Consider the following 26,482-nt stretch of genomic DNA (forward strand, 5'->3'; position numbering starts at 1 on the left):
ACCTTTGTTCTGTCAGAGGCAAAATACATTACGTTGACTATGATACGCGTTTAGAAGGCTGGAACAGACAACATCAGCATTAATTGATGAACAAAATAGTTCCAAATGATTTATTTTGCTCTCTGTCTGCAAGCCGATTGGCTGACGTTTTCAGCTCTAACGAGTACTCTACACAGGGATGTATCCCAGTGTAAGCACACAGACAAGCACACCTTTCCAGCACCTTTGAGGTACAAGTACATTTCCTCAATTATTGATCACTGTGTTTATCTGACAGCTCTAAGCTGGCAGAAGCCCAGTTCCATTTGTAAAAGAAACGTTCACTTCAATGCGTCAGTCATTAATGCACAAGCTCAGCCGTATCAAAGTGGCATTCTTTTATCATTAGTTCACTGGTCTGCCACTAGCGGTGCGCAGTATGGAGTTATTAAGGCAATTAGAAAAAAAAATCAAAACACGACTGTTCATATTAGGTGCAGGTGTAACGTTGCTTTGCTAGCTTTATTTCATCAAGCCACGCTGGGGTTTTTAGTTTAAAAGATTGTTATTTCAAAGTGTTAAATCAAGGATTTCTTTCTTTCTCTCCCACCCTCCCAAACACTGTTGGTAATTAAAGCGAGAAACGGGACGCACATGCGGCTTAGATAGAGATTGACATCTTAGTCTCTTGTTTTGAATGAATGATGCTGTGAAAGTGGCATTGTGATAGGTGGATGTCAGGGATGTTTAACGGCGGTGATCCCTCTCTTCTCTCAGACTCTCTGACCCCTGAGATGGAGAGTGACCGCAGCAGTGGGAGAACAGATGCTGAAAGGACAATACAAGGTACAGGGGCTCAGATGAGACAATAAATCTCCCTCTCTTTCTCTGGCTCTCACTTTTGCTCTCCTCCTCTGTTGTCCCCCCACTCCCTTTCTCTCTCACCCTCCTTTGCGCACACACACACACACACACACACACACACACACGCCCACGCTGCTTCAGTTTATGAACATTAGTGTTTCTGTGCCTGCTGTTCAGACATACAGCTCACCATCTGGGCCACAGCACTAGGTCAAGATCATTGGTTTTCTGTAGAAATAATATTGTTCTTTCTCTTGACTTTTAGTGGGTGTGATGCTTTTAGGGAAAGAGGTAAAACTCGCGTGGGATAGAGCTGGAAAATAGCGAAAAAGCTAAGCTGTAAGGTCGTGGAAAAAAAAAAAGACTTTAAAAAAAAGTTGTTTATTTACAACTCAGGCGGCATTAATGAGTCATAAAACCACAAAAAGCAGTGGAATCCCTCCTTTGATAGTCATAAACGGGGCAAATCAATCCATTTTATGAATAAGCCTTGTACATTTTTAATGGTTTGTTTGTTTGTTAGCCTTGGGGGTGCAGTATGTGTTTGGGGAAGGGCGCTCCAGCGATAACCTCTGTAGACTGTCTGCTATCTGTGTTTACCCAGATACAAGACACCTCACAGAGGTTGAATATCCTCATTATTACTCGAACGTAATGCTTTAATACGCCTCAGCTGCGTCTGCTCAGAACCGCCCTTATCAGTGGGAGAGGTCCCAATTTATCCAGGAAAAGGCTGCATGTAATTTGCTGTGAAAAGTGGGGGAATGTTCATCTTTGTGAATAAGTTAGGTCCCTTTAACTCTTTAATGTATGATTAGTCTACTTGAACTGATATTTTGTGAAAGGGCAAAAATAAGAGAAATGTAGCAAGAGAAATAATGACTCCTCCTTAATTAAATGTCATTCAGTCACTGCGGGGATCTGAAACAGTTTGATGCCCCCACCCACCCCACCCGAAAAAAAGAAAGAGGAAAAAAAAAAAGGGAAATCCATATGTCATCATTTAAAAGATAACTTCCAGATACAGTGCAATTATAGCTCTCTATTTCATACCAAATTAGTATATTTAGCCCCCTTTAATTTCTAATATTTCACACTTTCGTCAAGAGCCTGCCTCTTTGTGATGTAATTGTGTCAGATTCAATGTGTTAAAGCTTTTGCACTTAAAGTGACAGCAGCCATTGTCCTGCTGCGATGTAAAGTCGGGGTCGAAATGATTATTTTTCCTCGTCTAATCCCGGTTCGAAACACCATGATGGGAGCGTAGAGCATATAATTTTTGTGGTCTCTCAATCACTCTGATCATTGCCTCGAAGAGTGGAATGAAGGCGGAAACCGAATAACAGGCTGCACTTTGTGTTTTGTTCAATTAGAGAAGCATTTGTCTGCCACCCATGTCTCCTCTACTCTACTCTGCAAGCCTCGCCGTATAATTAACCTCAAATGGCAAAAAATGATGTTGATAAATTACACAAGCAGAAGGGGGAAAAAAACAAGCCTATCACTCGCATGAAAGCCGAGAGAAATGTGTGGGTATATTCTCAACTCCAAACTCAGGGAGGCGAACGGGGAGGGAGAGGGAGCGAGAGAGAGAGGGGTGGAAAAAAAAAAAATAATGAGGGCATAATTTTAGAGAACTAATTATTTCTATTTGTCTTTTGTCACACTTCTCTAATTCTGCGATATTAACACAGTCTGTGTTTATTAATTGCTTTTACAGTGTTTTGAATCGGGTCCAAGAGGGAGCGTGGCTCTTTTCACAGGCAGGCGAGCTACTGGGACTGTACCTCGCCAGTACTGCCTGGCAACGGTGCGCACGCGAATATCTTCCCCCAGTATCTTCTCTGGTTCCCTGCCGCTTCCCCACTCGACGTGTTCGGCAAGTTTACACGACCCTGCGCGCGGAGATAAAGTTCTTTGTTGCAAGATTAAACATCAAAACAGTTAAAGTGAAATTAAAATTAAATGAATGAATGTCACTGAAGCAAAAAAAGACTGTAATTAATGGATCCCTTAATTGTCTTCATAAAATATTTGCATGGGCATAATTTGCATAATTTACATGTATTAATTAATCTTTCAAAGGAATTTTATGCTGAGAGAAGCCAAAAATTCCCTTTGTTTTATTTAGCATCTAATGAAATATTTATTCTCTTTAATGAACTTTTCATCTTGATTTGAATATAAAAATACGAAAAGTTTTAACATATTTTAATGAGACAGCCTTTCATAAAACAACGTGTCAAGACGTCGCCAGTTTTTCGGGGGGTTTTTTTCCCCCCGTCGCGTGTGTAAAGCAGATGTTTCAACATTTGCGCTAATATCAGCGCCGATTTCAGGAAGTATTTGAATCGGGGAGATTTGTTTGTCGAGTTCCCACCTCCCCCCTCCCCCCCTCGCTTTCGTGATCATTTCATCTGTCAGGAGCAAAACGCCGCGATGTTTAAGCCCCTCTCGACAGTGTATTAAATGTCATCCTCTATCAAATAATCGCATTCTCTTTGTTTTCATTAACACCCCTATAAATTGCTCCAACTGTGAAGCTGGGCAGGCAGGCAGACAGACTGCGAGGTGATGCTTGATCTGCTGTTGTGGGCTTGTGTGCATGTGTGCGTCGAGTTGTGCATACCTAACTCACACCCCCCCACACACACACTCGCACAAATTCAAACACCCCCACCCCCCTCCATCTTTGGCTTTCTGTTCTTGCTACTGCTGCATTCATGCTGTAATGACTTTTACACAGAACTCAGTGGTTGTTGCTTGAATAGAGGCAGCCAGAGTGCAATGCCTTTGAGACCTACAGCAGTGCTGGGTAATTAGCCTGTGTGTTTGTACACCCCTCATCCTTCCCCCCCCCCAAACATACAGTACATACACACACACACACACTCGTACACACAACAAGCTTTTGTTGTCTTCCCCGTCTGTGCACAATTCATAAAACACAGCCTAAAAGGGAGGGCAGGACTAATTGATAAAATATTGATAATGTAATGAGCATATAGATGATAATAAAGCACCCCAAAAATGTGTGTTAAAATAACAGCAATAGGATGTTTTTAATTAGCGGAAGTGAATGCTGTCTCTTCTGTTTCCAAGACATCGTAATCAGGTGCATCCTCTGCGGCTCGGCGGAATAGTAGTCAAGCGCCGTCTCTGATGTCCTGCACGGCTTGTGTCATGTCCGACAACGCGCGCCGCTAAACGCCTTTGTGCGTGTTTCTCTTTAACATTGAATTATTTAGGCGCACTGCCATGGAGAGGTGTGCTTCTTAAAGGCATTACCGTGGCACTCTCCGGCAGAGGAAATGTGAAGGTAATAAACGTCAAACATGCTCCTGAGCTGTGCCTAACAGATGCTTTTACCAGCTCAGTGTCGGAGCAGCGCTGCTCGCTCAGGCGAACACTCAGACAAGAGTGTTTGCCTGAAATGGACAAAGCTCGTTAGGTTGGAGGTGTCTGGAGATAACGTAGCAATGGAATGTCTGCCATTTCTAATAAACACCATTCCCATGCAGGAAATGTCACTTAGCGAGCGCCTTACGCCGTAAGTGCAGGATTATGTTCAACAAGGATATCAGTTTAGATGTGTTAAATATGTGTGATGAGTCTCGTGCGTCATTGTTATAACTGCTTTTACACTGTTGGCATTAAAATATGCATGTACGCTCTGTGTTTATATATCTATGCTGATGTAGCGTGCCACACTTTGTATTGGTGTTTTCCCTCTGATATCACCAAGTTTCTTGTAGTGGTTGGAAGTAATAAAGTAAAAAGTCTGCATGATATTTAATCATATTTGTCATGGCTGCTAACTTAATCTTATCCCCAAATCAGTTTATGAATTCATAGCGGTGCCGCTGAAATTGAAAGACTACAGGGCAACATTTCAAAGTTAGGTTTCATCAACAATCGCATCCTGAGTAGTGCTTTTTACGTCAGCGGGATGTTAGCTGTTGGCTAATCTTTGGCTTCTGTGTGTTCTCTGTTGCAGATGGAAGACTTTTCTTGAAAACCACAGTGATGTACTGATAAGGCCACGAGGAGCTGGAGGAATTTAAAAAAAAAAAAAGAGAGAGAGAGAGAAAAAAAGGGGGCGGGGTGGGGAGAAAGAAAGAAAAGAAAACTCACGAAGACTTTCGAGAGCCCTTATCCAGGCAGATTTAGTAGTGGAAGGAAGTCAAGCTGCTTGTAGGAGTTCAATGGACATGCTGTGTTCACCCCAGTGCTGGACAAGGTTGAGTTTGAATGTAGAATAAGGAGTCTTTTTTTCATCGCAGAGGCCAACTATGAAATAGTTTGACGAAGCAGGTTTTGACACAACAGCTTGGCCAACGTGAAGGATAAACATATATATTGAGCACAGTAAAAATGTACCCATGGTACATGGTTGGTAATAACTCATAAATTCACAGCACTGAAGATTTTTATACTGTATCTCAGCCAGCGAGAAAGCTTCAAAAAAAAAAAAAAGAAGAAGAAGAAGAAATCCGACTGAAGTTCTGTTTTGTATTTCAAATTGAATTTTGAGAAGCTAACGAGATGAACCTTTGTGTGTGGGCGGGGTGGGAAGGGGGAGGGAGGGGAAACGTGAGTTTATCCATGTGTTCATCAAAAGAAGAAGAAGACGACTGATGTTTGATTTTCATGTTTTCTAAATTAGATGATAATACAATCAAGTTTCCTTTTTACATTTGTTGTACATACGAGATCCGATGATGCTGATAGGAAAAACTCACTCCAGTCGAACCCGAGTGGATTGATAAGGTATGTGTATATAATGTTAAGAGGTATTGTGTATGCAGTAGAACTATTAGGCAAACAATACCGCCATTTATATAAACCTTCAGTTTTTGTTTTGTTTTTTTGTTCTTTTTTTTCCGTTTTGTTTCGTTCTATCTCTGAGCCGTCATCCTTTCCTATAGCTGCCATTTTGGTGAGAAAGCATGCAGGCATGTAAATGTTTGTCCTGGAATTATGATATTTAATAAATCCTATATTGTGCTGAACAAATACTAGGGTTGACTCACTCAAGCCCGGATGATTTTAAAAACATAATTAACAAACGTTTCACTTTCAAAAATGACGTTTTTTTTGTTTTGTTTTTTTTGCTGTCAATACTACTGTAATCTTTGTAACAGAGGTAATATTTCTTGAAATTTACTGTACATTTTTGTCATGAGGCACACTCAGAAATCAGCACCTCTCGATGCGTTTTTTAAAAAAAAAAGAAGAAGAAGAAAAAAGATGAATTATTGTCGTGTCAGCTTGAAAAACAATCAGTCATGATGCAACCTTTCAAATCTAAACGCTATTTGATTACATTGCTCTAATCCCTGGTTGACCTATACAAATACACTTTTTTTATTTTAGTTTTTTTTTATAGTGTTTCAAGATATCCCGATAAGAAAAGAAAAAAAATTCATAATTTTACTGTTACTTTCCCTAAAGACTTTTGGAGTTTTGGTGCTGAAACACCTGTGTATATTCTCAAGACATAAACTGATGTCAGTCCTTTAACTGCAAAACAGTTTAGACCTTTTGCGTTATAATCAGGAGAAGAAGGAGGAGGAGGAGGAGGGAGAGTGTCCCATGTTCACAATGTTTGTTCTTTTTTGTTCTCAATGGAGTGTCTAGGTCTGTTGTCATTGATAACTTATATAACTTCTTGAATCATCTCTTCATTGTATTTCAAATTCAAATAAAGTTAACATGTTGATGATAAACCCAATGTTTGTGACACGGTTCTGTGCCATTGATGTGTTTGAAGCGGTTGCCCCACAATACGCTGATGTAACATTTCCAGATTGCACATTGATATTGCTGAAACATAAACACACAGATCTTTACCACTGCGATACCCAAACATGATTTTATGGAAACATGGGGGCATCTGCTTTCTTTGAGGTTCTAAGTCGTATAGTTGTGTTCATTTTAGGGACATTTACAATCAGCCTTCAGACTTTTAACTCTTTTCTATGTATTAAGAATGAATGAACATATTGTTCTTTGCTTTTTAAAGCAGTAAAAAAATGTGTATAATCAGATGATGGGAATAACTTGTGTACAATTTCCTTTCTTTTCACTGACTCCAGATGCAAGTGCGAGTGTGCCCTTTGACTTGTGTGTGTGTGTGTTTAATGCATAGGCTGATCTTAGATAAAAGACGCAAATGAGGGTGTGACCAAGCTCACTGTAAATAAATTACTTCATGTGTACTTCCGTGTGTATGATGCTAATTCACAATATATTGCCCTAAAATGATAAACAAAAACACTCCCTTTAACCAGCCCTGCACGATGAATGGCCATGCTTCATAATATCCACATTAAAAAGCACTTGGGGTCTCGCTGAGCTGTTGAGAAATCATAAAGCTGTTATAGTCGTGCTGCCTTTTTGTTTTGTGAGTGTGATATTGGCAACGTTTCGGCAGCATAATATGTTTTCCTTGTGTGCATGTTTTCTGACCCGGTCGTGTCCACAGTGGAATAATTTCCTTTGCACACTTAAAGTACTAGCTGAGGTAAGCACAAATTCATTAAAAGTTTTTGAAAGCTGTCAAATCGTGAGGCTGCGACGCAGGTTTTAGTCATTAGTCACAATCGGTTACTCATTTGATCATTTTTCACAAGAAAATTAGAGGAAATACAGGTTCCTGTAATTATTTAACAGAAGCACTTCACCTGTGTTGAAGCTCACCTGGTTGAGTAGGTGATCCATATGCTGAAACATCGCAGACGCCTGCGAGGCTTGAGTCTGCACTGGGCGGTTTTCTGCATGCCATCCTCCACTTGCTCTTTCCTGTCTGCTCTCCACTGTCCTTAAAAATAAATATAAAAATAAACCTAATGACCATGCACTTGCAAGGAGAAACAAAGTAGCTGCGCATACACACACACACACACACACACACACAGTGTACACTCCTACTGTACCAAAAGGGGACCGTTGTTTTACACAGCTCATGAGTGGACCACTTTTTTTTAGGAAACAAAAACAAAATTGAAAATATTAATTAAATGCCTTTTTTATATAATATAACAGAAAATACATAGGTCTTAGTCACAACAGTTTATTTATTTTCAGATTTTTCACATGAAACACATAGAGAAATACAGGTTCCTGTAATTCTTTATTTAAAGTGTTTCACCTGAGTTGCCGCCATAGCTCACCTGGTAACCATATATTGAAAGACTGCAGGGGTGTAGGTTTGAATCTGTCCTGTCCTGTCAGCTGCTCCATTTTGAAACACACACATACACACAAGTACATGCCTACAATACCAAAAAGGAACCGTGGTCATAAGTGGACCACTCTTTTTTGTTGTTTTTTTTGGGGGGGTGGGGGTGGGGGTGGGGATTTTGAAGGAACAAATATAAAATGGAAAGCATTAAATAAGGGACTTGTTTAATTAAAAATACCAAGAGGAAGGCAGCAACCCTGGATAATATTTCTTTTTTTATGTGGAGCTGGATGTCCTGACACATTCTGCACTACATTTAGTTTTTAGTTGTACGAACAAAAATTCCATGGGACTTTTGTTCAGAATAAAAACAATTAATAGGTAGATGCTTGTAAACGCTTTTCTTGATTTATTGCTTTTGTTTTTGATTCACAACACCTATCCACAGGGATTATTTTCAAGTAACTGTAACAGGTACAGCTCTTAAAGCACATAAAAAATATAAAATCGACATTGAAAGACAAATTTCTCTAGTAAGCAATTCTGAGTGAAATGTGTTGACACAGCATGCTTGGCCCATTCCCATTTTGCATGCTTTTTAAAGCATGGCCATAACACAGCCACAGAGATGAATAATTGACTGATTGCTGCATAATTCAGTGCTGCATTGTAAAAATTCAAGGCCTAAAATATTTCAAGCTTTTCTTCTTTTTATTAAAAATGAGGTTAAAGTTTCAATCAACCTTGAAAGAACAATATGACACACAGTGGGCAATCAATCATGAAACCATGCTTCTCGTGGAGTTCAGACTCACACTGGCTGTCAACGCTCCACTCAGTAAAAACTTAAGTTCACTATCGTTTGAAAGAAACTTGCATAACGTCCACTTGATCCATCAAATGACTCCAAGGTTCCTTCTTTGCGCTGCAGTGAAAGATTCACTCTGCTCACCTCCAGTGAGCTTCTGAGATGTGGGCTGTTCTCAGCTATTACTCAGATATTCTGTTTATTTCTCTATCTGATGCATTTTCCTGCACTTGCATGTGAGAGAAAAGGCCCTGCAGCTACATGTTTCATATCACTGCACATTTTGTAATAAATTCAATTCAGTACAAATATGACCATGAGGCACAAAGACTTTAAATACCAAATGTGCATTATAGATGTGCTGTTGCCTTTTTTTCTTTTTCTTTTTTGCTTCAACGTAGTGCGGAAAGCACACTGCTGATTGCATATTCAAAGCACTGAAAACCTTGTGAGCTGTGTGTTTTACTTACTTGGCTCGATGTGTCGATGCGCTCATGAAGACATCATGAACACATGATTATTCTTGCATGATCCTTTTGGTTCATCCAATGTCACAATGCGACTTGGTTGATGTTTTGTGCTTGCATGGTTAGCTTAAGATCGGCAACAGATTTTTTTGCACTTAAAGGATGAAAAGTTTCACAAGTGAGAAATGAAGCTTTATTTATGCTTCAACTTCGTGTCAACTACATAGTTAACCCCAACTAATTCCTCGCTCATCATCCCAGCCAGGCGATGACCATTTAGTGAAGGCAGTAATATTGCATGTCTCTTGATAACTCAGTGGTGACCTGGAGTCTGTGGAGAGGCATTAGGAAGGTGCAGGCTGATCATCTGAAAGATGGGACTAATGTCACCTAATCAGATAGACCATTATGCATTAGTGAAACTACAAAACAGTTTTATCTGACAAGGGCCAGGCCACATTACCTAAATTAACATTTTGCAAGCATGAACATGGAAGACGACAGAAGCGAGAGGAGGGCTGTAGGACGGCGGCCTGTGCTTAGACATTCGGCAGTAATTATTAATTTATGATTGTCTCTGGTCTTAATGAAAATGAAAGCCAGGAAAGAGAACAGGGAGGGATAATGTGGCGTGAAATTGAGTTTCATTTGTACAGGGGCCACCTTTTAACTCTGCGCTTCTTAGGCGGAAATGAAGCCGAGCTCTTCCCCCCCTCTCTCTAGTGAATGCATTTCAGATTTTTTTTTTTTAACTATGTTTCTATCATGCCTTCCTTTGAGTCTTCAGTCAAAGCGTGCTCATATCCTCTCATCCTTTTGTGATATTTGGGGCCAACGCGGCCTTTAACATCTCCATTACTCTCATAAGGCCTTTTCAAAATGACACAAGGCTCTTTGATGTCTGATAACTATGTCAACAAGTTTGTTGAATGGAAATGTCTCTACACAGCACCACCTTAATGTCAGTGAGGCGATGGAGAAAGGTCTCAGACCAGGTTGGTAAAAAAGGGTGATGTGCGCAACATTGTATGGAGTATTTTTCTTTATTTTATTTTTTACTAAAGGATTGTGGAGGGCCAATTTAAGACTTATGTTGTACTGGTGAGGTAATGGGTTAACACCCGGAAAAATAAACAAGGGTTTTTGCTTAAATATGTGTATGCATGATGAAAAAACCCTCTGATGTTGTAAACACAGGAACCAGATATTCAAGTCCAACATTTAATGACTGCAGTTACTTTTTTTTCTTTTAAAGGAAGTCATAATACATCACTAGCTTAAAATTCTTTTGATATTCAACTTAACTGGATACAGGCAGTTACAGACAATGTGCACCATATTAAAACTCCTGGGCTGAAAAATTAAGTCAGTGCAAAACGCCATAAACTACATTTTCTGGAATGGCCACTTGAGGCTGGTTCAGTCAGTTTCCACAGACACTAATGTTAACATGACTGACTTTAGAGTTTGTGTTTACAACCAGATATAGGAACGGTTTCAAAATTATATCACGATATTTCCAAAAAATCTGTGATGATGATGATGATGATATTTATGATGATGGAGGGTACTGATGTTTGCAGCTTGCAAGCAGCACCAAATTGTAAGTATAAGTAAATGAAGGGACTTATCCATCCTTCTTTTTCAATGAGCTACTGTCACTGATGACACACTACCTAATTCAAAGTGTGAATCCATTGACACAAGCACAGCATTATAATGCAATAGCTGTGAGACAGCATAGCCTAGTTAGTGTTCTTGAAATTTTAATATAGGTACACTCCTTAAAAAAATTAAAGGAACATTTTGAAAACACACCCGATCACAACAATCGTGTTGAATAGCTATCTTCAAATTGACTGGCTAATGTGTTAGGAACAAAAGGATGCCGCACTGATTAGTGCAAATGAAAATTATTAACCTACAGAGGGCTGAATTCAAAGAGACTCCAGAAAACAAAGTGAAAAAATAATGCTTCTCTCACTAATTTTATTGCAGCAACTCAAAATGGTACTTAGCAGTTTCGATGGGCTCCACGTGCTTGTATGCATGGAGACAATGCCCTCTTGATGCTATTTTGTAATTAAGAAGTGTTCCTTTAATTTTTCTTTGAGTAGTACATAAAACAACTGCGTAATACTTTAGTTTAACGATAACTAAAGCAACTTAACCTACTAACAAATCAGTATTGTCACATAGTGAATCTTAAAGATACAGAGCTTTTAAACCACCTGCTAAAGCCATGTTTTCCACCACATGACCACATCAGTAATTCCCATCTAACATCAGCTCATCCTGTTTACTTGTATATTCTGCAAAACTCTGCTTTGTTGGAGTTTGTTGAAGTGGCTCCCTGTTTAGGTAGTAAATCCTTACTCACCGTCAGACATGCCTGGCTCATAGTTGTCTTGTTGTGTAGACATGTTAATGTTGCTATAGCAACGATATCATGATATGACATTTTTATATCATTTTAATATTTATATCACTGTTATCTTGGATAGTATGATCTAGCACAGGCCTGGCCTCGGTTTCTATAACTGATTTACTTGTAACGTGTTACTGTAATCTGAATACTTTTTTCAAGTAACGAGTAAAGTAAGGGATTACTATTGCAAAAACGGTAATTAGATTACCGTTACTTTCCCCTAGGAACGCTGCGTTACTGCGTTACTAAAACCGTGAATTTTCTTGCAAGAATCTCTCATGACAGTGACATAAGGGAGTGCGACGTTCGTGACAACAGCTGTGTGCAGATCAACAATGGATCATATATGGAGTGCGGGAGAGAGTATGAGCGTGCAGCGTTTAAAAGCGTGAAAGTACTGATCTTACTTTGAGTTTGATTCCATAAAAAGTGACAAAAACATTAGCGTCCGTTGTGCGTGGGAAGAAAACTTCTTTTTACAGCGGAAAAAACCCCTAAACTTCCAAGCAAGCACCGAGTGCGCAACGACGTAATGGGAAATTCACAGAGAAACTCGCGGATTATTCAACTGACCGCTGCGGCTCACCTGCACCAGGGTATACCTCCGCCTACCCGACTCTTGCTTTACATGTGAAAATAGAGCAAAAGGACCGCTAGTCTTTGACTTTATTTATTTTCTGCTGTGTTTTACTTGCATCTATTTGAAAGAGTGAGTGTAAACACACACACAAAAAAAATATTTTGTGTGCTGGAATGTGCAGAAAATAGGTTTAAATGTTAAGTCAGAGAATGTTGCATATAATTAAATTTTTGCTTGATGCATAAAGTTAAAAGATTAAAACTAATAAAACAAGTTTTAAAAAGAGGCTTTTCCATTTGATTACATTTTGTATGATGGATTATGTAGAAAAAGTAGAATTGGCCTCAAAGATCTATCGCTTTATCACCTAAGGTTGTAAATTGTGTTTTTAAAAAGTAACTAAGTAATTACTTACTTTTGAAAATAAGTAATCAGTAAGGTAACGGGATTACTTTTTGGGGAAGTAATCAGTAATTAGTTACTGATTACTTTTTTCAAGTAACTTGACCAACACTGATGATAGCTATGGGTTTTTATTTTCCTATTTCAATTTGATTAATTTGTGGAAGCACTACGCTACAGGTAGATGCTGACTGGGTTTCACTTTGGCTAATTCAAATCATGAATTAAACTTCCTGACTGTGTTTGTGGTGTTGGTGCCTTTCATAATATAATTTTCTGCCAAATAAGATGTATTATTATCAAAAAAAAAGTACAAACAGTCTGTCCAAGAATTTATTTTTTGGTAAGTAAAATTATACTTATGTTATGTAGCACTAATTAGCACCAACATCAGCATCATTAGCACTCTTTTAAGTTTATATCATGGGCCACAATGATGCAAAGTTCAGTATTACCTCTGTTTTGGGGATGGTACAGTGATGTGGTGCTTAATACTGTTGCTTCTGGGTTTAATACAGGATTCTGCCTTTCTTTGTGGACTCTGCATGTTCTCCCCATGTCTTTGTGAGCCAGTAGGAGTACTAGCTGTCACATGATCCATAGTCAATAGGAAATTTGATTTCTTCCACAAGGATCATTATTGTTATTCATAGAGAGAAATGTGAAGATTTAAATCTATTCAGTATATAAACCTAATATTCATTAAATCTTATATTACCTCAGTAAACATGAATAAATTATTGAATATGTGGCACACATTAAATGATTTGATAGTTTTATGCATTTATTTAACCTTTGTACGCCATGACAAAAAAAATATTTTGGTATTGAAGGAAATTGCCAAAGTAATTAATTACACCTGCGGTGACAACAGAAGGTTATTTTTTTCTAATATAAATGGAGAGTGGACCCAACCGAGTGAAATGAGTGTACTCTGAGGTGTTGCTCCTAGGCTTCCTAAGGTGAGGGACCCTGTCCTGCCCTCAGAGGAAATATGAGAATTGACGTAAGTGGTTCATGTCTTCTGTTGTCTGACTTTTTCACCTGTATTTCAGATTAGTACACCGTGGAACTACACAAAAGTCGGCCTCTGCAAGCCTTTTAGCACCACCACCACAGTAGCGTATGATGGACGCAGTCATTCCTTTTACTTTAGTTTGTTCCTGTGGCATCATAAAGAAAAAAGTCAGGGAACTGTGTCACAAACTCAATATTTAGTTTCAATACTGGGGCCCTGAAAACTTGAAACATGTATCATATGTTGGTGTTTCTGTTGCTAAAATGGTAATATATATGTTTAAAAAGGTTTAATTCTGTAAATACACTGAGGGTTAAAACGTAATTCTAAATTGGTATTCTAAATTCATCAACATTCCCTTTGTGATGTGGTTAATATTCTCAGATGAGAAAAGTAGTAGGTTACCAAAGTAGCTCCAGTTGGTGATTTATGTCTTTAAGTGAGAGAAACAATTCCTAACTCATTGAATTGTTTGGTGTGGCTGAAGCCTTAATACCTATTAGTTTTCATGCTCCTGCATTCATATCATTAATGATTTGGTTTATTTATCTAAAACTTAACATGAGTAACATCTGTCACTGACATAGAGCAAGTAAAGCAAACAATGGGCTAAGAAATAAGAAGATATATTTGCACAAGGGAATTTTTGTAGATCCATTTCAAGTTTATGAATAAATTAGAAATTCGGAAAGTAATGTAAATGATTCACATCTTATCTTGTCTGACTTTTTCACCTGTGTTTTCAGGACATTGAACCAGTATCATTTGTTACTGTGGAATAACGAGTTTTTGGCCCTGGAACAGATACATTTTTTAAGCGGCCACTGTTTTTCCTGAAATATCAATACAATAGTGATTCATATCTGAAGTGGCATCTGCAGGCTCTTGCAAAATTACTCACAGACACAGTATCCAAATCACCAGGGTTGGTTATATTAAGTCAATTACATTTTTACAATTGTGAGCGAGGGATGGTTAATTTAGTTTGACCCAAGAGCCACCGACACTCCCCCAGATAACAGACGGATGAGACGAGTGACCACAGGCATAAGGGAGTGTGTGTCTGAGTGTGTGTGAGCCCACTGGATTAGTCTTCATTTGATGCCTCTGTCATAAGGGAGGGGAAGACTGAACGTTGGCTGGCAGAGCAAAGAAAACACACAGGGTCAGTAGAACACACACAAACACAAGCACACACTATTAACCTCCCCCCAGCTCATCAACTTTATTTTGCAATCTTCCCTCAGAACCATTAGAATACCCCGAAGAAATGACTTTCCAATTAAAGGGGATCTAGAAGACGTTTTTTTTTCTTTCTTTTTTTTTATATCCTCAGCTCCTGGAGTCCTTTATTCCAATAATTTAAATTGGAATTGATTTTTCAATTTACCCACTGACTGTTATGGACACAGAGCATAGGGCCAAATAGAGCTACGTTGTTAGAATTTGTCATGACAGAGCCAAACATGCAAATTTGCACATTTGTTTCATTCCAAGAAAACAATCAGGGAAGACAACAAATTTAGGCCATGTGTGATTATAGAATTTACGCATTTATGTGGAAAGGTTACTGTAAAAACGACTCACATTTTTGTTGCGAATTAGCGCGCACGATCGCGTTAAGAAGTTCAGATGTATAATTTACTTTAATGTTTAACAGGCATTCTATTAGTGCTCGAAAAGCTTTAGCTCAGGCCAAAATGTGCCCAGTACACCACATTTCCCACAAGCTTCTAGAGTGGAGTAAAACAGTAGTCTGTTCCAGACAGGGAGCTAGAGCCGTACACGTTTAAGTTTGACAAACTATGCCAATGAACTCTGCAACAACAGCAGTTCCAGCTGCGTTCTAATGAGCATTTATTGTGCCTCTACAGCAGCGCTCGCTTTGCAGAGCCTGCTTCAAAGCGAACCAGATTCTACTTGAGCTGTTTTACAGATGCGTCTCGAAATCCGAGGCCGTTCTTCTGTGGACGAATGGTTCTGTCTTTTGCTCCTGACAGCTGTGCGGGCTTGTTGTTCGCTCTCTCCTGAGTTGTTTTAATAAAGTTGTGCTGCAGGACTAGTGAGAGAAGATTAATGGACGCACAGGAAGTGTGGCAGTTGTGAGAGGATGCAGGACAGAGCGGGCCAGCAGCCATCTGTTCCCTCTCCTTTACAGCTCTCTTAATGGAGAAGCAAACCAAACAACATGGATCTGAGCCCTGCAGACAGACACACACACACACACACACACACACAGAGGCAAGCACACACACAGACACGCACACACCTCTATTGCACACAGCTAAACACAAAACATCACTTTATATGACAGAGATGAGAGCTAGGCTTTTGTCATTGTATTCCCCCTTGTTGGATGTGTGCGTGTGCCTGCTGGTACATTTGTGTATGTGTGTGTGTGTGTGTGTGTATATGTGTGTGTGTGTGTGTATGTGCTTTTTTTCCCCCTACCTTTCAGCGAAATAAAGTTGGGTGTGAGCCACGGCTGTGAGATTTAGATGAAAGACACAGCCTGGATGGAACGTGATTAAGAGATATGTTCTTGAGGCAAAACAGGACTTGGCATTTGCTGAGACAAAACCTAATCAAATTAAAGCAAAACATGGCCATTGTTGTGGAGTGTGTTCTCTGCTTGTGTCACGTTTGAAATGAAACAGTGTAAAATAGATATGGGCTTGTGTCTGCGCTGCATCACCAGCCCAGTGACTTTATTCAGATTTACACACAGGCACTGACTAATGATGGTTGTGCCCAATGATGCCTAAAGCACTTTATAGAGCTGTCTGGGTTATAAAAAATGTTTACTATGATGGAGCAGAATGGCTCGCTGAAAGAGTATTATTGTTTACAAGATATTGTTTTCGATTAATTCACTCAGCAGAATTGTTAAATTCTCTATCCAACAGGCATGCCAACCTCCAGTTCCTTCTTCCGTCAGTAAGTAGCCTCCAGTCTTCCTTCCGCGGGCTCCCTCTCTACACCAGTGCTCCATATTTATTATTAGCCTTTAATGAAATCTATAGTCCGACTGTTTCTCATTTTGTTTGTTCTCAATGAGCGCAGGCCATGTCACGTTAAATGACAACATGCATCGTCTCCCTCTTTTTCCCAGTGAAGACATCTGTACGACATGATGAAGTTTCCTCTCTGAGTATCAATCCTGTAATTGAGCTCAGGGAGAGGAGACGTGATGTGCACACAGAGGAAGTGAAAGGCCTCCCTCGCTCTTTATTCCATTCCTTCATCCCTCCCTCTGTTTCTCCCTCTTTCCTACACACACACACACACAGACTATAGACTAATGCGGCATCCTACTTTCATGCACATTTATTCTTCTCTTCCTCTTTACCTGCTTGTACATTCAATTTGTCAGTCAGCTCTCTTTAGATGCACATCAGCTGAAATAAGTGCATTAGCATTAGCTGCCATAATATTGCTTTCTGTTCAGAGAGCCCTGCACTATGGCAAGGAGCTCTGCAGAGAGGAGAGATGCAAGTGGCATCTCATAATAGTGTCTTCAACAAGCATTTCACAACACTACATCCTGAGTGAAGCCGTGTCCTGGAGCTACGGTGTCTTTATCCATGTCTTTTTATCCGCCTTGTAATGTTGCTTTCTCATTCTTCTTTGACAATACCGTGGATCATGCGGAACCCGAAGTGAGACCGGATTAAATATTAACACAACCTGACACAGTCCCCACTGGAGCTCCTATTCCACTTCGCCTAATAGAATTAAAAAACTTTGCCATGTGCATGGAGCAGAACAGTGTTGTGAATGTTATTCTTTACAATGACTTTGAACAAATCTTATATAGATCTACGGAGAACCTGACAAGGAGGAGGCCAAGGTTTCCATTCAACCACTTAGCTGAGCTGGGAGTTGGAAAATACACACACACACACAGATGAGGGCCTTTACATTATTTATGGTTCTTAATGGTGGCTGGCCGTGTGTGTGAATCAGCAATAGAACAGTCTGCTAAAATAGACACACAGCTGTAATCAAGGCCATACATTTCCTCTCCTTCTTGTGCTAAATACAGGGTCAATTGGAGGCAGTTTAGCAGCATTTGAAACTCTTGCACTAGATTATCTCCTTTTAATAGAGACGAAAGACAATGCAGAAGTAGACTGCAGTTGCCAGAGGAAAAGATTACCTCTGAGAGGCTATCCTTGCTAATGTGCATACCTCACACAGTTCCTGCTCTTCATAAGATATGATTGCACGTCCAAATACAGATAAAAACAATAGCTCATGTGCTTAACCTAGTTTTGTCCACAAAAGGAATCCATTAGTCTCATTGTGCAGCCCTTAAGCTCAGCATCGCAGGGGGGAATCCGCCGTTGCACCGCTACATCCACGCACATGTGCCTCTCATTTCCTATGGCAGTCCAGAAGTATCCTTCAACATCCTATTGTAAAGTTTACCAGGGGAGAGGTTCAGCGTATTAAAGTGCCCTGAGAGAAACGCTAAACGATGTAAATGCAGGCAGCTGCTGGCTGCTAATGCCATACAGTAGATGAGGAGGCCCAGCTGAGGCTGGATGTGTACAGTATCTATATAACATTATAGGCCCTCTTTCATGTCCTTGTGCTCTCTAATGGGAACAATATGAAGACTGATGGTATATAGTAAAACTGTGGAAAACATTGCTTCAAACAAAACTGTTACAAAATCCACTCCGCACCTTTGTTTCTGCATTAATTTGAACTCAGTCAACATTTTTATTTTACATTATTTGTCAGACAGTTAAAAAAACCCAAAGTAAACCAAAGTGTTTCGTTTGGTTTGGTGGCTTTAATTTTAACTACTAGTAAATGGAGTGGCAGAAAAAGCGCATTTCCACAACTGAACAATACTTCTAGTCAGCAGTTTGTCCATTTCTCACGTTTTTCTTTACAGCACATAGCGTGCAGGTGTCTCTGTGTGAATATATTTTAGTTGTATTGGAATTTTGTTAATATTCTAAATGCACAATCTTTCCATGCATCCCCCCCAGGCTACGGTACAACTGTAGCTCTAACTACTCCTTCTTTTCTCCTAATTCAGAGGAGTATTTTCTCCCAGATCTGCTTTGACTTTCAGGATTTAATGGAACACACATGAACACGCAGCATCAGAAACCAGCTCTTTAGAAACACTTTTAATCACGGCACAGATAAATATATAAAAAAAGCACAATCTGAAAAACAAATGCAGCAACACTGTCTCTGATCATCATTTGATAGTGTGCTGACACGCAAACTCTATTAAGCTGTCTTCAAATATGCAAAAATGATATGATTTTACAATGATTACATATTCACTTCCCCAGCTGGCTGGCTCCAAGCGTCTCCATTTGTCATCGACTATTGTGTCCAATTATATGATTAGCTTTGAACACTCCAGCACTTCGAGAGCTCTCGTGTGTTCTGCCGCGCAGAGTGATTCACAAACAAAGTCATTACAACATGTATTCACACATATCAAATAACAAAACAGATGGCCACTGCGCCTGCTGCCTGATTTGTTTTCCACACGAGTGGTGGGAAAAAAAAAGAGAAAGGAGAAAAAAAAAAGTATTTTGTGCGAGCTGTGTTTAATGCTGACTGTTTTTATTCCCAAAGAAGAGCAGCTGGCTGTTGCGCTGTTAGATCAGCTCCTATGAAAGACAATCTTGTTTTCATTAATTTCTCTACAACAAAGGCACTTGTTGGGAAGATTTAGAATTACAGCGGGTAAAGCTTCCGGATAATTCATCACAGGGACTTGACAGGAAACTTAATTGTTTTAAATGCCAGTTGCTGTGAGCACTGTGGCTGGTTTGTCTTTGATGTCTAACAGGTGGGACACATAGACAACCCTCTGATGTTTCATTTGACCTTTGACCTCTCCCTTATAAATCCACTTGTAGTCCACCAGCCAATAAACCTATCACCATGTGAAGAACTGCAGTTCCCAGAATTCCATGAGATTGGAAATTTTGATGTCTGCCTTCTTTTATTTAGGACAGTGTAAATCTAACCCTTTCATGCCATACACACTGGCCTCTTCTTCATCTGAATGCTGTTAACCAATCAGCCGAATGCCACGTGGACCATCAGTGCAGTTTATCCTTTTACTACTCTGAGTATGAATACAGCTGGACTTGCTTGTGAAAAATCAATCAGAACATTAACAGAATCAGGCACATTTTAAAGACTTTCACAGTTTAATGCGGTATATTTAGCCTGTGTTTGCAAGTGATCAGCTATGCAATAACTTTGCTATCTGTGATTGCACCACAGGGTGCTCTTACTGTGTAATTGAAAGCGCCACTACACTGTTACCCAGCTACACTGGCTTACTGTCTGACCCAATTAATTTTGCGTTGTCGCGACAGAAACAATAACTCAATTATTTTAACAACTGGCCACACCAAAATCAATTCTTAGTGATGTTTGGGCTGGACACCTATCAAAATCGTCACATTTCTTCCACTTACAGCCACTTGGCAGAGACAGAACTGTCATGCATTCACGTCTAACTCATTTCCTTGTCTGTCATTTGAGGAAGAAGAAACTGAGAATAAATTACTTTTGCGGCAGAGACCTGACACTGAAGTATCTCCGTGTAGAAAAAAAGGTTCTCTCTTTTAAGCTTAAGGTGGTTTTAAATCTACCGAATAGCCTCCCTGACATCTCTCGAGCATGTTACTGTAAATGCACTCCAAGCGACTGAATCATTTAACATCCAATCAATACAATTCACATTGCACCATAAACACGCTTTGGTCTGATTCCTGTTTCGGAAAGCTGCTAGGACTTCTGTGTAAATGAGGCGCACTGGTTGTTTCACGGGGAAGAAAAACTGAAGTGTTGGCTTTTGTGAAGCTGGATGTAATAAATGAAATCCCCCAATGAACAAAGAAAAAGACTTTTAAAACAGAAAACAAAAATCTTGCACAGTCTGTTTGACAAAAGTCAAGAAAGCACTGTGATGGCCTGCTCTCCTGGGTTGATGGGATCTGTTGTAGCTGTGCCATGCTGCCATCACCTGGCCAATAAATTTACAGCAATTTTAACAAAACTTGTGGTGTGTTGTATGTGCTGCACCACAGGTTGGACTTTCCCTTTTTTCTATGCAAATCTAAATATAAATGCAGCCGAAAAAACTTTGCTCCTTGTGTGCATGACATCATGCCGCAGCAATGGCAACATTTGCTCACTTCGCCTCTGCAGAAACCGAGGTGCTGCAGAGGTAAAGTTCAAAACACCGCACGATAACAAACCAAAGAGACAATATGTAAAACCCACCATTGTTTCCTGTAAGTCCCCCCCCCCCCCCCCCCCCGTGGAGGCTGTCAGTGACGCTGCGAGTAGGTTGAGAAGAGTTTCAATGTTCACGTACAACAAAGCAGACATTGAGATACTGTGTGCTACGTCTTAAATGAATGTGAGCTTTATTTTCACCTGCACACATCACACCTGAGACACAGCCACTCGTGCTTTGTCTGCTAAAGCAAAGATGCACAAAAAAAAGAAGAAAAAAACCATCTCAAGTCTCATGGGTGAGTCAATCAGCTCTGAACACAGATGTTTTTTGCCACAACAGCAGCACTCCCATACTGTGAGTGTAAATTACACCTTGGAAATTAATTGCAAGTTCTTGATTCCTTTGATAATGAACCATGTACACAGCGATGCATTCAGTGTTACATTGTGCAAAAGCGCTCACAGTACGTATCGCAGTCCCATTTTGAAATGACTGTGGCTGTTTCATATCATTGCGCTGGTCATATTGCTCATTGATCTGATGCTGCCTGTGTGCGTGTGCCTGCTCTTTCGTCTCACGCTCCGCAGATAGTTCCTGTACAGAATCACACTAATCACCCTGTCCTGGAACTGCTTGGAGACGATGTAGTACAGGATGATATCCAAGACTGTGCTTAGGTTCATGAGGAATGTGGTGAAGACTGCCCAAGTGCTATACCCCCCGTCGATGCCGTTCCCCAGCAAACGGACAACCAAACACACATGAAAAGGCACAAAACACACCAGCACTTGGATAATGAGCGTGATTATAATCCGGATGGACTTTTGCTTTACTTTAGGTTTGAGTTTAGAGGTGCGGCCATGAATCAGATTGTCCACAATGACGACATAGCAGCCGATCATTATGCAGATGGGGACGAGGAAGAAAAAGATAAGTCGCACAAAGTTGACGGGGTTGTCATGGCGCATGTGGATGATGTCTTGCATCTTGATGCAGGTGGTGAAGTTAGAGGCCCGGTCAGGGTCCTTCTGGGAGAAGAGCAATGGTACAGAACTGCCCATGGTCATGACCCAGACCCCAACACTGCCCACCACAGCCTTCGGGACGTTTCTCAGCTCCTTGCCGTGCTTTGGCTGGACAATGGCCATGTAACGGTCAGTGCTAATCAGGGCAAACAGCCACAAAGCCATGCAAGGGTAGAAAATGGTGAAGGCTGCCATGATTCGACAGAAAAGATCTCCAAAAGGCCAGTAGTCCTGGTGGTGGTATACCATTCTGAAAGGAAGCAGCAGGATGAAGGTGAGGTCTACCAGTGCCACGTTTATCATGTGGATAGTGACTGAGTTCCTTTTCTTTGTGGTTAGGGCAAACACCCATAAAGCTGTGAAATTAACCATGACTCCAATGACAAAGATGAAGCAGTAGAAAATCAGGCCTGAAATGCGGTACTCCACTGGTCCCTGCTCTGGCTTCATAGTTGCAGACATGTTGGTGGAGTTTAGATCCACTGTCATACTGAAAGACAATGGCGTTTGTTTCAGTTGTCATTCATTAGTACCTTTGTTTCAACATTTTGGTTTATATATCACATGTGGTCATGTCTGATGCAGCTGTGGTGCTTTTAATATTCGTATGACACATCCAAAAAGGTTTTGGTACTGAAAAGGATGTACTTTGGCTACCACTTGTGGATCCCTAAAGGTACATCAGCTACATGGAGCTGAATCATTTCAATCAGCTACAAATTCTTAGAGTGACAGTTATGACCAAAATAATCTGTCAAAACAACTCAAAATATAACTTACATATATGGATTGTTTTGAATCTGTTCCTCATCCATCCACACGAGTAAAATCTGACAAGAAAGACCAAAACATAAAACTTAGAAAAAATGTAAAACTAGGAGTCTTTCCTAACGTTTAGCAAGATCAAACCGTCTGCTCTAGACGGGAATTAAAACGACACAATTAGATTTACAGAAGTGACACTCAGTTGAAATGGTGGCTTCTTCTAAATATGGACATTTTTATGTTACAGATGACAGCAGCAGCAGCTGTTAATTTGAATATATATTTTTAAAATGCGGTGCAGCTGTACCATGTGAAACAGAGAGCTTTTCTATAACTGCAGACAACAAAAATCACCCAAATAAACAGAAAAAGAAAAAAATGAAAGCAAATGTTTGATTTAACTGCAATCTGTGGTTAGAGTCAAATGTGGAAGTGTGATTTGTATCCCTGAGAAAGTGATTTAGTATCTTGATAAGAAATCATGTGACTTCTGTTTGACATTTACCCATTTCTTTTCTACTGTACTCCACTCTACGTACTTTTTTTTTTTATTGTATGTAAATAAAATTATAGAATATCTATCAATCTAGATATCCCACAGCAAACTAGACATAATCTAGATGAAAGAAAGATGTAAATGAAACAAACATATCATGTGAATCGATTTTTAGTAGCACCAAAAGACGCATACTGTACAAAGTAGCCATGAAACACGTCTGCCAATACTACAACCTTCAACGCTTAAAAGTGAAACAGATCAGGTAGCTTTGCCTGGACAATAAAAGGCTGCACTTACCACAAAAATCAAACAAACATCTTGACAAGCTCACAACAGCAGGTTTATGAAGCCAAATGGAACTCATGAAGATGTCAGAATACCAAGCTCTCACGGCCAAAACAGGGAAGTGAATACTTTCTCTTTGAATTTGACTGTAATGGTGGCGAGACAGAAGAGGCTGTAAAGCCCCCTTCACTTCCTGTGTCGCCCGTGCGTTATAGTTTCTGCTCTTTTTTAGATTCCTTTACACTGTCTGCGTGGTTGGAACAGAAATGGACTACAGCTTTCCACAGTCTGCAATTACACCCCCTTAAAGAAAATGATGTGCCATTAGAAGTGGGAGTGTGTTTGGCAGGCAGAGAGATGGCAGATTTAGGGCGAGTTATTGATTGGAAAAGTGGGGTCTGTCACAGCACATTAGTTCTCAGGGGAGTAATCCACAGCAGGTTGCTGCGAGAAGCATCTGCTGCTGGAGAGAAGTAATTAAAAACAGGATGTTGAGGCAGTTGCCATATAAACAGGAAATAAGACGGTGGTAATAGACACTTCACGCTGATGCTGGGAGATGGTTTTACACCACATCGGCTTAATGGATGCAAAGCGCATAGCTCAGGTGAAACGCTCAAGGTCAGCGTGGACCCGGATTGAATACAGATTAATGCGTCTGATTAGTGTGTGTGTGTAAGGTGGTAAAAACTATCAATTGGGACGTTTGACTCAAAGAACTTTGTGAGAACAAAACTTCTTCTGTTCACGTCCTCGCTGGTTCATTCGCAGGGCTTAAAATAGACCGTTTCCATCACTCACCACAGGTTTTTTCTTTTTTGCGGCTCCCACAAAAGGTTTTACATGTTGCCCCGATGCACATTCATAATTGTGCCGTGCAGATTTGTCAGCTTTGATGCTAAACTTCTTCTTATTGTCAGTGGATTTTGGGTTTTTTTTAGTACTGCATTTTGATCACAGCTCATTCAGTCTAATTCTTATTCCTGGGAAATAATTATCTATCGGCTTGTCCTCTTGATGTGTCTTAAAAAAAATCTCGCACCAGATGGTACTTTGTGTTCATTGCAATATGTTGTTATGACAACAGTCTGTGTGATGTTTTCCTCTCTTTGATACTTGTCATGTGGTTGCGTCAATATTCAACTCTATAGTACATGTTTAATTATTCACCTGTATAAGCAACAAGGAGTGTATTTATGCTTTCTCTATACAGATAACCAGACATCAACTACCTCTCCCCTTCTCCCTTTGCTCTTTTTCAACTATCTATTTTATACTATGCCATTTTTTGTAAAAGCATAAAAGTAATATTTCAATAAAAAGATTATTAGGTCCTCTTTTGTAGCTTCCGTCTACATTTAGAATTGATATATGGCCCCTCTGAGAAGCACATTTTATTTGGTTAATCACCATCTCTCTTACGCTGTTTTATACTGCCCTCTAGAGGCTGAAAAGAAATACTACAACACACCCAGCCTGTGGCTTATTTATTCACTGCGGAACGTATATATTATTTTTACATTAAAGAAAGCATTATATCAGTATATCATATTTTATTTGTAGTAACTGCTTTATAAATTTAAGGATTCGCAAACTCAATATTTGTTCAAGGTGGAGCAGAGTTGAAGGGTTTTGAACCAAACATTGTGAAAAGGTTCTTTCTTTGACCACATTAGTTAGCTGCGCTGTGGTGTAGTGGTTAGCAGTGATAGCTCATACCAAAAAGGTCGATCTTATGATGTAGTTTATCAGCTGATGAGTCTAAATGTGAGAGTGAATTATGGTTTGTCTCAACCCTGTCCAAGGAGCACTCTGGCTCCCACATGCGCACTTTCATCATCAGACCCCCTTTCAGACCCACTGCAGTGTGCTAGAAGGCCTGTGTGGGACTCCCTGTTTCCCGTTTGGTGACCTTTTTTTGTTTCTCGTTTTCACACACACTAAACAGTAATGACGCTCGAGTCATATAAAAGTAATGTTTAGAATTATAAAAAAAAATCCACAAGAGTCTATAAAATGTTACTTGTGCCAGTTTCATTAGAATATTGTTGTTATCACACACGTGTAAATTAATTTCTAATTCATAAATTAATCATTTTATGTCACAACAACATGCGACAAAGTAACATCAACTCTGTAATTATTAAAGATTAGTTAATATCAGTCATCATGGAGCCTATCCTAGCCATCGCTGGGTGAGAGGCAGGACACACCATGAGCATGTTGCGCGTCTACCACGGTGCTAACACAGAGTAAGAGAATCATTTACACTTAAATTCACACCTAGAGCATGGCCACCACCATGCAGCACCATGCTAAACTTTAACTAAATACCCATTCATTACCTGTCAATTTTCCATGTATTAGTTGGGATTATTATAAAGGTTTGTCTCAAAAACCTCCGTATTTAAAATATCTGACTGCATGTATGGCCATGATTCTGACATGATGTTCTGTCAGCCCCTCCGAGAAATATAAGTGACAAAAACAAAGCACGATGAAGCAGCTGACAATTATATGTGTGAAATATGTGTTTATTGCAAACGAAGAAACCACACTATCATCAAGAGACATGTTCCGGTTGAACTAAACGTACGAAGATAACAGTGTCAAAATGCATATAGGTCAATAATATATGCATATATTCTGGCTCATACTTAACTCTTATGTAAATGCAAAACATTCCAGTAACATAAGTTGACCTATGAAAAAATGAACAACAAAACAAGAAAACATATCTTGTTTTGTATAACCAAAGGCGTAAAATCCAAGAAAGAAAGATGCTGTTTTGCATGTACGTATGACAGTGACGTAGATGGTTAACTTAAATGGCTGATTAATTTCTATCTGGTGACTAAATGTCATCAGATAACATTCCAAGTATTTTGTCTAGTTTCAAGTATTTTTACCACAGCTTCACTTTTGTGCTCCTTTTCTCA

The 26,482-nt window shown here is 39.7% G+C and overlaps 2 protein-coding genes across 4 annotated transcripts in view; one reads left to right on the forward strand and one right to left on the reverse strand.

Moving 5' to 3' along the window:
• dachd (dachshund d) overlaps window positions 1–6,577 on the forward strand; it is a 93,502-nt gene extending 86,925 nt beyond the window's left edge. For 2 of the 3 annotated variants that reach the window (XM_040005333.1, XM_040005332.1), the window contains exons 10-11: window positions 757–825; window positions 4,841–6,577. In XM_040005333.1, coding sequence (XP_039861267.1) covers window positions 757–825; window positions 4,841–4,878 — 107 coding nt within the window. In that variant the 3' untranslated portion in view covers window positions 4,879–6,577. The remainder of the gene's footprint in view (window positions 1–756; window positions 826–4,840) is intronic. The other variant, XM_040005334.1, reaches the window with a different exon arrangement.
• A 10,142-nt stretch (window positions 6,578–16,719) lies between these two features.
• On the reverse strand, window positions 16,720–24,733 carry gpr18 (G protein-coupled receptor 18). Its single transcript, XM_040005339.1, has 3 exons — window positions 23,556–24,733; window positions 22,775–22,824; window positions 16,720–22,484 (listed from the first exon to the last, which is right to left on the reverse strand). The coding sequence occupies exons 2-3, from the start codon at window positions 22,807–22,809 to the stop codon at window positions 21,473–21,475; spliced, it is 1,047 nt and encodes a 348-aa protein (XP_039861273.1). The 5' UTR covers window positions 22,810–22,824; window positions 23,556–24,733; the 3' UTR covers window positions 16,720–21,472.
• Between the last annotated feature and the right edge of the window lie 1,749 nt (window positions 24,734–26,482).

Source organism: Simochromis diagramma, unplaced genomic scaffold (genome assembly GCF_900408965.1).
Source record: "Simochromis diagramma unplaced genomic scaffold, fSimDia1.1 OVJJ01000501.1, whole genome shotgun sequence".
Lineage (NCBI taxonomy): Eukaryota > Metazoa > Chordata > Actinopteri > Cichliformes > Cichlidae > Simochromis > Simochromis diagramma.

What these genes read in the sequence shown, in the direction of transcription:
- gpr18 (XM_040005339.1), bottom strand. Translation starts at nt 22,809, where the DNA reads ATGGATGAGGAACAGATTCAAAACAATCCATATAT. An exon ending in ATTCAAAACAATCCATATAT is followed by an intron (nt 22,485 to 22,774) that starts GTAAGTTATATT and finishes ATTGTCTTTCAG; the next exon opens with TATGACAGTGGATCTAAACT.